At 43.1% G+C, this 15,275-nt stretch overlaps 1 protein-coding gene across 1 annotated transcript; it reads right to left on the reverse strand.

Annotated features, from left to right (window-relative positions):
• Positions 1-51: 51 nt before the first annotated feature.
• LOC120024573 (scm-like with four MBT domains protein 1) lies at positions 52-14,150 on the reverse strand. The gene is made up of 21 exons (XM_038968861.1): positions 14,068-14,150; positions 11,295-11,352; positions 11,083-11,177; positions 10,734-10,977; positions 10,456-10,544; positions 10,031-10,283; positions 9,793-9,890; positions 9,540-9,641; positions 8,912-9,056; positions 8,721-8,803; positions 8,475-8,601; positions 8,108-8,221; positions 7,894-7,936; positions 7,699-7,766; positions 7,461-7,600; positions 5,866-5,975; positions 5,514-5,689; positions 3,506-3,684; positions 3,206-3,427; positions 2,596-2,724; positions 52-1,284 (listed from the first exon to the last, which is right to left on the reverse strand). The coding sequence occupies exons 2-21, from the start codon at positions 11,317-11,319 to the stop codon at positions 1,144-1,146; spliced, it is 2,583 nt and encodes an 860-aa protein (XP_038824789.1). The 5' UTR covers positions 11,320-11,352; positions 14,068-14,150; the 3' UTR covers positions 52-1,143.
• Between the last annotated feature and the right edge of the window lie 1,125 nt (positions 14,151-15,275).

Here is a 15,275-nt window from a genome sequence, read left to right on the forward strand (position 1 = left end):
AAAGTGACGTTAGCTGATTATCTCGTAGAACAAAACCTATAAGACCTAAGCCTGTGTTTACCACACACCTTATTTTTGACATTTATCCAAAAACCCTACAAAAACGACATTTTCCCATAGGTTTTGTCCAATGAACCATGGCAAAAAGAGGCCATTACTATTGCTCTCTATTGGGATGAGATTCAGGCTTTAATTCCACATTCTCTTAAAATAGCAATCATATTCAACAAACATATAGACAAAATCAAATTAATAAATTCCACAGTTTTATCTCCTGTAAGAGTAATAGATCTCAATGGCAGAGACAGGTAAATTTGGGGAAATAAAACACAAACACAGCAATGACAGCTAGAATGGCTCCCGAAAATAAAGCACACACAGTAGTCCACCAATGGTTGTAGTTAAAAGGTAAAACTATACAAATATATAAAGGGTCACAAAAGGTCCCAATATTTGGTTTATACTTATTTGAATTTTGCTCCAAAAACACCTACATCTTAATGCTTTACTACAGGCCCTAGATAATGTCTTCAATATTAGATGTTAAAATCCCTCTCTGAGAAGACGAAAAGGCTGTCAAGCAGTGGGGATTGCTCTTTCTGTGGGTTTCCAATCTCAAATGTATGTCTACATTTTGAAATAAGACCTTTGCACAGATACTCTCAAAGCAAATATGTTTAGTAGAAAATCAGGCTATTACCATTAATCACCCTATTGCATTAGAAGAGCATTTAAATATGTACACTATATACAAATTCACCCTGCTATGTACACTTTACATACCGCGATATAGTACATGGTTTATTTGTCTTTGTGCTTAAATCCTTGCATTGTCAACGCTTGTCAAGTTGATTAAATGAAACCAGGAGTAATTTTGATATTGTGGGTGAGATAAACCTGAACATGAATATCCATGTTAAGGTGTCTTTACCTAGAATACAACGAGGCAGAACCCTTTCTGACCATTACACAGTAAAAAACAGAAAAAAATGAAAGTCTTGATCCATCTGATGTCCATGCATGACTGCTGCTGTTGTGCTGGGCCTGGGTGCAGGGTCCAAAGGATGTCCAGCTGGAAATCAGTTATGGAGTCATTTAATGTTACTGACTGTATGTAATGTTTATTTCGTTCAGAATCCTCAGCTATGTAGCAAATTTCTGGTAGAATTCAAGTTTGACCCTTTCGATATGGTGACACAGCTTTATGGCTGGTCCCAGTTTCAGGTCCATACACTCCTGCAGTGTGGGCAGGTTGAGCAGAAGCAGAGCCTGTCCATCAATCTCCTGAAAACACAAGCACGGCCATGGAGTTAGACAACAATAGTCATGGATTTAGGCCACAGTGTACACCAGTGCTTGACTTGGGATGGAAAAAGTACAGGAGCTGTCTTTTTCCAATTCGGTCCAGTAGACTACATTCACCGAAATTCACAAATGACATTATACTATAGAGACCTCTGATTATTCACCGTTAATGGTTTATACACATTTTCCATGACTTTACTTCTCCATGACTTTTAACCACATGTGTATTACTATTATTATAGCCTACATTAAAAAGTTAAGCATTATTGACACTCGAAAGCTGCTGTGTCTGATCCCATGTAGACCTACCACCTCCTGCCGTTGTGCCCTTGATCAAGGCACTTAGACCCCACATAGAACTGCACTTTTAGTCACATGTGGTCAACCCTCTATCTGGAGAGCTCCTGGGTGTGCAGGCTTGGCTTTTTCAACATTACAAACAAATACTTTTGTCTTTATAAAATTATTACCTCATTCAATATATCAGGGATCAAATGGATAAGGTAGCCTACTTCAAAGCAAGGTATCTAACTAGACATGTTAATATATAAGGCTCAAATATTCATGTTTTGGAGGAGATCTATGCACAGCAAGTTATTTGTCAATTAGGCTATTATAAAAATATTTTTTAAGTTGTCGCAATTACATGGCTACTATTTAATAGAGGAGAATCACAGCTTTCCAACTACGCAGATTTATTTAGGCTCTACAGTGCCGGTAGAGCATACCTGCTGCTGAAATGTCACGCTCTCTCTCCTCGGGCAACGGCCCACTCGCACTGGCACACACAAAGCACCACAGACATACACTGAAGGGTCATTCCGATAATGGCTGATATGTCGTTTTTTAATTGATTGATCATATTTTAAAAAGTGTGCTTTCATGAATTACATAAACAACAATTATGAAACTAATTTCCATGACTTTTCATGACTTTACAAACCCTAATTTTCAATCTGCATAATCTTGAACAGCCTACTGTCACTCACAGATTCACAGACTAGCGACAAATAAACTTGAACAAAGAGTAATCAGGAAATGAATGCTCACTCTCCATTGCTATTCAATGAAGATCACGCCTTCATTCCGATTTGACCAACCTTTTTTGACTTGGTGTGTGAATCTGGGCCAGCAATAGGTTACTTTGTTTTTATAACGGTGCCGGTACGCAATTCCCACAAAATTAGAAGTACGGCATTCCAGACAGATCCGGCCCAAGTCAAGCACTGCTTGTTATACAGTCGAGATAATGATTCTGTGTGTGTGTGTATGTGTGTGTGTGAGTATTACCTGATCCAGGAAAATGCGTGCCAGGGGAGCACAGTCGGTGGTCCTGATGAAACACACCACATCAGTCACACTCCACTCCAGGGGACTGGTGTCCAAACACAGTTTCTGGGGAGCCTCACCTCTCGAGCTCTGCAGAACACAGAGATGCAGTTAATTAATTCATCATACTATATATAGAGACGGGTTGGCTGACAACGTCACATAAAGCAATGCGCACACTTCAATGGGGCAGAAGGTTGTGTGATGTGATTCTGGATGGCCATTTAGCTAGCAACAATGACAAGAAGCTGCTATGTGGGGAATCGTAGGTGGCTCGTTTCAGCTAGTTTGATCTTGTTCTTGATACCATGTCTTGTTTTGAGGTGTTTTGACTGATGTCTATGCTAATATGGCTAAAACTTGCAAGCTAGCTAACCAACAACTGTAACAATGTATTTGAGGGACAACAAGTGCTCATTGTGCAAATGTATTTATGTTTTCAATAAACATTGGAAACGAAATATAGTTAACATGTTATCAACAATCTAAGCCAAACTGTCAGTTTTGCCCCATAGTTGCACACGCATCTATTCACAGTGAACAAACAAAAAGTAAAGTTACAGTAGTCTACCTTTGGTGAAGGTGGGTGATTCTCATCATCAGAGTAAGATGGGGAGCGAGGTTTCCTGCGTTTTCGGGTTGGTCTGGGCGTTGCAGGAGGAGAGGGGGATGGGGTGGGTGGTTGAGACTTCCCAATGGAATATTCTGAATCGTCCTGATCATCCTGGAGCTCAGAGCCAGTATCGTCACTCAGAGAGTTCTCATCATCCAGATCCTCCTCATCTCCACTGCCCTGTGTTAGAGAAAGGGATGGTTCAGTTTAAAGATATCTGGATGTGAGTGTGTGTGTGTGTGCGAGTGTGTCTGTTACCTGTGGTGAACCGGCAGGTGTGTTGTCTAGTGAGGCTGAGGAGCGTCTCTTCTTATGGACAAATAGTTGCTTTCTCCTCTTCCTCCTTCTACCTCTTCTCTTCACCCCTCCTTCTAGGTTAGAATGCCCCCCTGGTGGGCGGCCCACTCGTTTACATTTCTTCTTACCATAGTAATAAGCTGCAGAGAACACATCAATACTCCAATCTCAGTCCTCCTAAGCATTCTGCAGCCAATGCTTTATAATCAACATACACAGTGCATTTGGAAAGTATTCAGACCCCTTGACTTTTTACACATTTTATTGCGTTACTGCCTTATTCTAAAATATAATAAATCGTTTTCCCCCCTCACATAAATTTACACACAATACCCCATAATGACAAAGCAAAAACAGTTTAGACATTTTAGCAAATTTATAAAAACAAAAAAACCTGAAATATCACATTTACATAAATATTCAGAACCTTCACTCAGTACTTTGTTGAAGCACATTTGGCAGCAATTACATCCTTGATTCTTCTTGGGTATGACGCGACAAGCTTGGCACACCTGTATTTGGGGAGTTTTTCCCATTCTTCTCTGCAGATCCTCTCAAGCTCCGTCAGGTTGGATGGGGAGCGTCGCTGCACAGCTATTTTCAGGTCTCTCCAGAGTTGTTCAAGTCCGGGCTCTGGCTGGGCCACTCAAGGACATTTAGAGACTTGTCCCGAAGCCATTTCGGCGTGGTCTTGGCTGTGTGCTTAGGGTTGTTGTCCTGTTGGAAGGTGAACCTTCGCCCAAGTCTGAAGTCCTGAGTGCTCTGGCAGAGTTTTTCATCAAGGATCTCTCTGTACTTTTCTCCGTTCATCTTTCCCTCGATTCTGACTAGTCTCCCAGTCCTTGCCGCTGAAAAACATCCCCACAACATGATGCTGCCACCACCATGCTTCACTGTAGGGATGGTGCCAGGTTTCCTCCAGACGTGATGCTTGGCATTCAGGCCAAAGAGTTCAATCTTGGTTTCATCAGACCAGAAAATCTTGTTTCTCATGGTCTGAGAGTCCTTTAGGTGCCTTTTGGCAAACTCCAAGCGGGCTGTCATGGGTCTTTTACTTAGGAGTTTGTTCCGTCTGGCCACTAAAGGCCTGATTGGTGGAGTGCTGCAGAGATGGTTGTCCTTCTGGAAGGTTCTCCCATCTCCACAGAGGAATGCTGGCGCTCTGTCAGAGTGACCATCGGGTTCTTGGTCACCTCCCTGACCAAGGCCCTTCCTCCCTGATTGCTCAGTTGGCCGGGTGGCCAGCTCTAGGTAGAGTCTTGGTGGTTCCAAACTTCTTCCATTTAAGAATGATGGAGGCCACTGTCTTGTTGGGGATGTGCAATGCTGCAGCAGGTTTTTGGTATCCTTCCCCATATCTGTGCCTCGACACAATCCTGTCTCAGAGCTCTACGGACAATTCCTTCGACCTCATGGCTTGGTTTTTGCTGACATGCACTGTCAACTGTGGGACTATATATAGACAGGTGTATGCCTTTCCAAATCATGTCCAATCAATTGAATTTACCACAGGTGGACTCCAATCAAATTGTAGCAACATCTCAAGGATGATCAATGGAAACAGGATGCACCAGAGCTCAATTTAGAGCTTCATAGCAAAGTGTCTGAATATTTATGTAAATAAGGTATGTCTGTTTTTTATTTGTACAAAAAAAAATTTGAGTTAAAAAGCTTTTTTCGCTTAGTCATTACGGAGTATTGTGTGTAGACTGATACATTTTAATCAATTTTAGAATAAGGCTGTAATGTAACAAAATGTGGAAAAAGTCAAGGGGTTTGAATACTTCCCAAATGCACTGTAGCTACATAACGAAATACACATAAAACAGACACTGCGTCCCCTATTTGTTGATTCCCCTCCTTACATATCAGCAATGATTGCCTCTTTATCTCCATAACACCTGATTTCTGAACACCAGGTTTTACTCATATGTATTTGATTTAGAGCAATTGAGTAGGTCACACGTACTGTATTTGGTCTTGGTGAGCACAGAGCAGTTCTCTGAGCAGCGCTCCAGAACCATGCGAGGTCCAAACAGGTTTGGGCAACACTCCAGCTTGATGCAGGTCTTCCTACAGAATTCCGCCACACAATCTGCTGTACGCACTATCTCCACCGTAGCCCGATAACTCTTTCCCTTGTACCTGCCGGTCAAGAACAGATCCTCAGGTTAGCAACGCTAGAACAGCTTAGCCAATCCCAATACACACTTCAATCATCAACTCAACCACAAACATGAGCAGAAAAGTTTAGATTGAATCTATGTAGAAAGTGCATTTGGTGATTGTAATGACGTTATGATAGAGCATGCGTTCCTCACTTGGCTTTGAGTGTCTCTCCATGGCCGTGCCAGCGGTCCTCCTGGTCCAGCTGCAGCTCCCTGAGCACCCGGCTGGGCTTGTAGGCTGAGTTGATCAGCAGAGTCAACACCTGGACAGGACACAGGGAGATGGAGAGAGACATAAAGGGCTTAGCATGGATACTGTTCCCAGTCTAAGTGGGACGTCAGGAGTGGTCTCTGGGATAGCAAGATTTCGCCCTATTACCAACTGCCCTAAGGAGATTAGAGTAGTTTAGTTGACTTTTTAGTATAATGTAATACAGTTATAACATCATAGTGAACGTATTACCACCACACAGGGAGTGACGAGTCATGACCACAGTCAAATTACCTGTGACCGTTGGTCGCTTATGGGTAGCCTACCCAACTTACTAACGGCCCTCACTAATGGCCTGGTACTCAGCGCTCTATAGTCCCTCTAATTACTTTCTAAACACTTTATGATTGAATTTGAATAATCTGAATGATGAGGACAAATGGTGATGGGAGTTAGAGGTCCCGTTCTGAAATGGACATGGGAAAGCCCTGGACCCAATATGCATCATTACATTTTTAAAACACATTCCGAACTGACCTAAAGACAATGATCAGAAAAGCCAATTATTTTGCTACTTTATTAACCGGTGCTAGGGAGAAAGGGAGCGAGAGAGGCACATAGCAAACAGCTCTAACTACTATGGAGCAAGGGAGGGGCTGTGCGGTGTGTGTGAGTAAGACGCAGCAGGCTCGGACCACCGGAGGCTAGGAGCACCGGAGCAGGTACAGAGGGAGAAAGAGACAGCAACCACTAGTGCTAGTAGACTAACTTTTTGCTAGTTATTTATCACCCATCCGATTGCATAGTAGCCTATCTGCCTTGACTGCATCAAACAGAGAGAAGCAAGCTAACTAGGCTAATTGAGGCTAGCCATAACGCTACTGCGCTTCTCACAATCTGACAGTTAGCCTACAAATAACAACAACTCCATTCAGATTATAAATAGCAGCCTACTTGTTGGCTTTTGGTCGTTGTAGCCTTTCCTTTTCATTTCACTTTTCATTCTGTCATTTTAATTCCATCTTCCACTGATTAGATATCTCCCAACTTGCTTGCTACACAATCAGAGCGGCAATGCAATTCTCCCTCTCTCTCTCTCTCTCTGCGGGAAGCGCAATGATTAGAGCGCATGCCTTTTTTGCCAACTTTTTCCAAATCATCAATATAGATTCGCATCATGCAGCCCATATGTTTTTATTTGTATGGTTTGTATACCTATCACAACTAAAGTTACCAATTAACTCTAAATTAAGTGTAGCCTATAGGACCTGTTTCAAATTATCACTTTTACGCTCAACACAATAGCCACTCCTTTCGACTTTTTAAAATGTAGGCCTAGATGTTCCAAACGCCCGCATCAGCAGCTTGTAAGCTTGGAATCCCGAAGATGCTTAAGGTGTTTATGTTAATTAAAGGTCAATTAACGTAAGAACAACAGGCATTTGCATGACAGTTACCGGCGGACAAAATGTCATGACCGCCACAGCCCTAACATAATGTAGTATGTTTGTTCCAATCCCACTCAGGTGCTCCTCACCTCTTTGAGAACCAGGACACAGTTGCCAGGGCCAACACACTGGGGCAGCTCAGCGATGCGGCCCTTGTTCAGGTAGGGGCCAGAGAAGCAGCGGTGGTTGAAGAAAATCTTGGGACAGCAGTACTTTCCGTTCCCCTGTCCTGTACACAAACACATCACACAGAATGTAAGAGCTGTGCCTCACGTCAGAAACCTTAATAAGGTATTTCTCTGGTATGTCTACATGAGAAACACTCACCAGTCTCTGATTGGCTGGCCAACTGCAGCCTGAGTGTGTCAGGTGTTGTGGATTTGGGTGGTGCTCGGCTATAGGGACAAAGATACAGGTTAGGGGTCAAAGTGCATGAGACTGGAGTGTTAACCAATTAAAAGTGGACAAACAACCAATTACCAGCCAATGATAGATTCCTTCCTTTCCCATAGGCCTACTTACTGTTTCTCAGGCTGCACCACAGCAATCCTCCTCTGCTTTTCAACTGTAAGACAATGTATAATCACCAGTAATAAAACTCTACTGAAACTATACAGAGTACTGTCAAATACGGCGACTGCAATGGTTAAAACTTCCATGCATATTGTGGCATGCTAGTGGCTCCCCTTCAAATTAGAGAGAGAGACACAACGTTATCTTATTTTGGGACACCCACCTTTGGGTTTGATGGGGTACAGCAGGGGGTAACCGTTGGTCTCACACCAGCTGACAGGGAAGATATCCAACGAGTCCACATGAGCTATCAGCTCTGGTATAGCCTGTTTCAGCCCTAGACACAAAGAGACTGATTTAGACCCACAGAACTAATTCATTATCTAATATTAATACCATCAGTGTGCACAACCCCACACTCAAATGGTCCCAGACTAAGATTGAAAAATGCAGGGCCCAGATATGATTATTTTATTTTATTTATGTAACCTTTATTTAACTAGGCAAGTCAGTTAAGAACAAATTCTTATTTACAATGACGGCCTAACCCGGACAACGCTGGGCCAAGATGCGTAGCTACAGGTTCTCACCTTCCAGGCCAAGCCAAATATGTTGCCCTTTGACCTTGGTTACCGTTGCCACGTGAATGTGCTCAGGTGAGAGTGGGTTGACCGCCTCCAACTTCATGGCCTCTTTAAAGCTGTGATCAGACTGTTCCTGAGAGGTAGACAGGGATACATCAGGAGAGAGAGATTATTCATGTCCCCTGTTCACCCATGCTATACACTCATGTTATATAACATGCATTGCTCTATGTAAGACAGAGCTTGACTCACTGTGGGGAAGCAGTGTTGTGGTGCTGCCTCGGCCTCACACTGTTTCAGGTAGTCTGCCCAGTCAAAGTCCTGCCCCTGGTACCCTACACAACCGGAGAGAGAGACGACAATACAATTAGATAAATCCTAAAAAATAATAACTGAGCACATTTTTAAAAGTAGCTCTGTAAATGTTACTAGCGTTTCATCACCTGGAGGGGGACTGAGCGGGAGGCCGTTCTTAAGGCTCCACTGGGCAGGAAAGATCCCAGGACTGTCCCTGTGACACAGGAAGGACCCCGAATCATCACCACGGAGACAGTCCATCTTTACTAGGAAGCACTCGTCACTGAACACCTGAAGAGGAGAGGTAGGGTATCACATCACACTCCCCTCTGGGCACAGACATCAAATCAACTTCTATTCCACGTTAGTTTAACCAGTGTGTGCCCAGTGGGTCATGTCTGCTCTATGCAGTATTTACCCTACCCTTGTTCCATAAGCATATCACACCCAAAGCTAGCCTCACATACACTACCATACTGTATCTTAATGACTTCAATTTCTACTTGGTGGGTAGGCTCCCAGAGTTTACATGGGTACTATGTTAGGATTTATCTTAGCAAATCTCTACTCTCCTAGCCCTGAGGTGACCACTGATCTGAGTGGACTGAATATGCAACAACAATATAGCTGAAACTGTTGGGTGGGCTGGAGTGCCTTCACTACAGTACTGCCATCATCCAACCCAGTCATATTAATCATCTCTGGTCCGAGAAGAACGTATTCCGACAATTCTAGGAGCCTGAGGTGAGACTGGGCCAGTAAAGAGGTTGTCACCTTGATAACGGTGGCAGGACTGATGCAGAAAGGGGACGTAGGGTCAACGGCCTCCAGTTTCATCCCCTCAGTGAAGCAGTGGGCAGCAATGGCAGGCCGGTCCTGAAGCAGACACGCAGACACACACACACACACACACACACACACACACACACACACACACACACACAGTGATGGCTCATTCGATCAATATTGCACTGGTATTCCACAGACCCTTGTAGTGCTAGTACATACTGCTTGGTAGTGCCTTTACCTTATAGAACTCTTCAGAGAGGGCCTCATCATGAGGCTGATTACTGATCCTCTGTCTGACCTCCTCCCACTCCTCCTCCGTGTGCAGGGGGACCAGGGCTGAATCAAGCAACCACACACACAAATTATTCTATTAAACAGTAAAAAAACATAACCTCAGATTTATTCATGAATCATATTTAGCTTTTTGCATCTTGAAACTGAATTCACCCAAGATCTTTCTGAAAAGAGCAGTTTACCTGAAGGAGGCCTGAGGGTGCAGCCGCGCTCTTTGGCCCAGCCAGGTGGGTGGAGGTGGGGGTGCAGGTAGTAGAGCCAGAGGGTGGAGTGTGTATCAGGGAGTCTCTCTGTGCCTACTAGGCGTAGTCTCAGCCTGCCACCCATGTTCTCCTCCACCTCAGCGCCCCACGCCACCCCAGGGTCAACACTGTCCTGCAGCTCCACACTGCAGCCTGGAGACAGCAGGTCCACCGGGTCCTTACCACGCTGGGGCTATAGACACACACACACGAGCACATACGCGTAAGTGCACGGGCACACACACAAGTAAGGACATGCTGGATTACACTCAGCAATACCCTTACTGATACAAAGTTAGTTCAAAACCCTTGCTTATCTGGCATACATTCCCAGTTGTTCCAGTTTATAACTGAGCCCCTCTCACCCCTTCCAGCAGGTTGGCAGGTGCACTGCACTTCTCAGCTAGGGCTTTCTCCAGGATGCCCTCCCAGTCTGGTTGTTTCTCTCTCACACCTGAGGGGGGCGATGGAGAGACATGGTTACGGAATATAAAAACAAGCTTGGGAAATGTCTTTTAAAAACTCAGGTCTAGATTTCATTGTAATAACCCCGTAATAACCCTCGTACAACTAGTTGGGCGTGGAAGAGATAATTCACAACAGCCATCCCAGTGAGTTCCCTCCCCAGTCCTAGCTCCCTCACCCTCGGGGGGTCTCATGGGTTTGCCCTGCTCCCGGCTCCAGCCCAGGGGGTGGAGGTCAGCCGTCATGATGTCACACCAGAAGTCGGCACGGCGGTCGTCGTGGTAACCTTCGTATCGCAGGAGGAGCAGCTGGCCACAGGTGGTGATGATGGTGGCCACCCAGTAGGGTTGGTCGGTCTCTGAACGCACACACACCTCCAGCTTCATACCTGGAGTCAGACCCGTCTGCAAGCCCTGGTCCACCTGGGGAGAATGATATATGAAAAGCTCTTATAAGGTGAACTATTGATCAACATTGTATGAGTATTGTGTGTGGTTATGAGGAGTGTAAATAGTCTCAGTACTTACGTGTTTGAAGGCATGGTGGGGCACAGACACTGCCCCGTTCTCCTCCAAATAGTCATCCCAGTTAAAGTCAGACACATCCTGACTAGAGTCTCCATCTGCAACAGACACACACACAAATACGCACACGCATACACACACAGGTTAATTCTGTTATTTGTGTCAAAAAGCCCTCTCCACCAGTAACAAAGCTGCAGGTCCATGTTGTTACTCACCGGACTCCAGCAACTCATGACTCATGTTGGCTCCTCCTACCGACCAAGTCTAGAAGCTCTGGGGAAGAAAGGAAAGACAGATTATTATCTAGAAAAGTTGGACATCATTCTTTAAATCGGTTTGACAGCCAAAACCAGGAGAGCAAGAAAGCATAGTAGGCTGTTGGTAAAAGTGGCATAGGTGGTCTTAGGGATGTCATTTGAATGTGTCCAGTGCTTACATTTTGTTTTTGGATGGGGAGGGCGGCTTAGCAAATGGAAGCATAAACAAAGTTTAGTTAGTGTGCGTGAGAGAAGAGTGACACAGAGAATATTTAGGTACGTGTTTTTAAAATACAAAATTACCTTGCTAATACAAAATGACCTTGCTAAGTTGCTAAAAGTATGAGAGAGGACTTAATCATTTTTTAAATGCTAAATGAGGCCAAAGATATCTCAAACAGACCACAACTTTGAAACAAAGTTGAGCTGTAGGCCGATAGCCACTCTGTGACAACAAAGAGGATGAACTAACTTAACACAACAAGAGAAATAGCATTTATATACTGGGCATGAGAGAGCATTAGAGATGACAATAGCTGAGAGGTTTGTGTAAAGGATGCGGAGGATAGCTGCTCTGTCACTGCTGCTCCATTCAGCAGGGCTGTCAGGCCTGTCTTTGTCATGTCTGATGTCTCTATTAAAGAGGAGACAGCCATCAGACAGGGTCTCCCCTGACCACGGCCCGGACACCACGACCCACGTAACCCAGGATCAGCCCTTCACCCACGACCCTGCTGCCCACACACACACACACACACACACACACACACACACACACACACACACACACACACACACACACACACACACACACACACACACACACACACACACACACAGCTATCCAGCTGAGGGCCTCATTGTGTTTGAGGTCACACTCACGTCTCAAACACTAGGGAGGATGAAAAGAGCAGCAGAGCCATTTAGCTATTGACAAAGAGCCAGCCCTCAGTGTTGGGCTGCCTTATAATAACTGATTATCTCCCCAAAAATATTTTCAAACTTGTTGATTGAAAGAAAAAGAATGCTTGAAAATGTCAGCAAGTTTTTTTCTCATTATTTCAATATGACATATATGAATGAAGCTGAGAAAAGGAGGGGGTTGATGAGAAATTATTTCTTGATGCTGAAATTTCAGGGAATTCACAGGTCATTCTGTGAAACAAACTGTTACTTAATCACCAAAGTGAACAGGAAAACTAACAACTTCCCCCATGGTTTAATAGAGGCCTACCCAGTACTCACACACACCACCAGCAGACTGGTTGCCTGACTCTCTCTAGCAGAATGTACACTGACTCACCATGAAAGAGAAACTAGAATGCATACACTAACACACGCTGATCTTTACAACCGCCTCCTAGCAGTTATTGGATCATATGATCAGTGCTTAACATGCCATTGACTGAATTAAGTCCTCTGAGTCACACTGAGTGGTCGCTGGGCAGGAAATGCAAGTTAAAGAAATGCATTGATTGGACACACAAGGGTTTGAGAAATGTACTGTAAACGAAAGTGACGTCTGTTGATGACATGGGTTTATGTCAAGAATAACCTTAGACTAATGGGAGTATTTTCATCAAGTATAACAAGTTTACAACAATATTAGCCTACACGATGTGTTTATGAATCCTTATTGTCAGCAATTAGCTTACACATAGGCTTCTTGTTATTTGAGAGATTGTATTTCAGTGTTGTATGTTGCCATTGTCAAATAGTGGCCGAATGTAACTGTGGTGCCCGAGTGCCCCTCGCACGTCAGAAGACAGTTGTTGTCCCCATAAAGCGCAGTATTGAAACTGTCATTTGAACTGGAATTTTCGTGTTAATGCCCATAGAAGAGCTTGGCCGGCAGAAGTGGAAATCACATTTTTATGCAAAAAACACTTCATATTGATATTTCATCGGCAAGTCAAATAAAACAATGTTGCATTTTAGGCTATATGGCACATCAATTGAAACAATGTTGCAGTTTATAGCAAAAGGTCAATTGAAACAATGTTGCTGCGATTACTCAAGTTGCATAACTGGGAAGTTGGAGTTATAGTTGAGAGAAATAGTCAGTTTAGTGCTTAGATTAGCCTACGTGTAAAATGGCAATGTTTATAGCATAATTTATCTGTTAGGCATACAACAACAATGAAATAAAATTAAAATGAAATCTAAAGGATTCCTAGGCCTATTTGATTTAAAGTCAAATACACCAGTGTCGTCTATTATAAATCTTGCAACGTTTATTATATAAGAGCGATAAATGGATTAAGTTCAGTAACAACATTTTCGGGGAATTCTCGATAGACGCTTTCAATAATTTTCAAGCTATTAACGCAATAGCTTTGCACAGGCACGAGCGCCGATGATCCAACTTTCACACTGGAACGTGCAATAAAGAGAAGGACACAGAATGCAAGAAAGAACATATTTCATAGCCTCTGTGTTTATTCCATATAGGTCAGTTCTGATGGCAAATGCACCAAGTCGAATGCGGCTGAGTCGGCACATGCTAAAAACGTCTGTGACCAAGTCAAGTTACTGGAACGTCATGGCTTGAGCAATAGGCTAGCTACACTGTAGCGAGCAATAAGGGCGCTTGCACTCGACCGAGCCCGAGTCATCTTTTTTAGAGACGGGAAAAAAGACGCAGACAGCATCAAAATGCATTATATCATATTAAGCTCGTAATAAACAAAATATAGTATGTGAGTATTTGGTTACATAATCTGATTCTTACCAGTAAATAGTTTTTCAAGTCGGTTTTAGATGCCGTCTCTTTCCGCCTAGTCGTTCACGACCTCATTCCAATATGGCACAAACTGCCACTGCGCATGTTCTGCCGCCTAAATCCACATTCTAAACCCGGGTAGATAATATTGTCGGCTTTGACAATGAAAAAATGACTAACATCTTCAAACAATACAAATTGACATCTCCAAAACCAGTATTAACAGATGCAAAGAAAAAGAAAAAATGTTTTATTTTTTATTCAGAAATAGCCTATTTCAGAGGAGGCAAATAATATTAATATTCTTTAACGTTGATTGAGACAGAAGCTTTAGCCTAGGTTTGGCTAATTTCCCTATGGATTGAACACTTTGTTTAATCGTTGAACTAGAATATGGATCGCATGCATAAACGACTCACTTTTGTTGAATGGCATTTTTTTGATATAAAAAAAACTGTGAAGGTGATATTGACTTTTGCCTGGAAAAATAAACGCATCGAGATGCTTACATTTGCCTCATTGTTCCGCACATAAATACATATACAGATGAGGAAACTGAAGGATATAATGGAAGAACATGGCAGGCTTTTTTTTCCACAATCAGAAAATCTAAGATTTGATGGGGGGTGTCGGGGACTGTGTGATAATAAGGTGTTTGCGAAATGTTTGGGTGTGGAGCTTTTAGAAATATGCTTTCATAGCAATATGCTTCCAATTTCACGGCGAACCAAATGTGTTTCTCGTTTTGACTAGGCTATATTAAAAGGAGCCCCGTTTGACAAAGGCATGTTCTCACGACGACGATGTAGACTAGGCTAAAGATTAATTAATCCTCACAAAAGACCAATCCATTCGGTAGAAAACATTTCTGAGATTTCCGTCCCACAGTCGTTGCGAAAGGAAATGGTATAACTACAATTCAATAAATGTGGCATAAGGAGAATTCATTCAATATGCTTGAATGAATGGCACGAATGGTTTGAACATTAAAACAATTTCTAGCCTAACTTCTTTCCAATTTTACAACGTCGATTTGATCTTTCTTTAAAAAAATGTGTAGTCTAACTACAGACATGATAATAACCTATGAAACAAAGGGGGATATAGTGTAATTTTGAAACATACATGGGCCTATGTAACTTTATGTTGTAGAAAACGAGTTCATGATAAAGTCTCAGATTTCACTGGTGTCCGAGATGCATAGGATAGAATAACCA

This window comes from Salvelinus namaycush, chromosome 2 (assembly GCF_016432855.1).
Source record: "Salvelinus namaycush isolate Seneca chromosome 2, SaNama_1.0, whole genome shotgun sequence".
Classification (NCBI taxonomy): domain Eukaryota; kingdom Metazoa; phylum Chordata; class Actinopteri; order Salmoniformes; family Salmonidae; genus Salvelinus; species Salvelinus namaycush.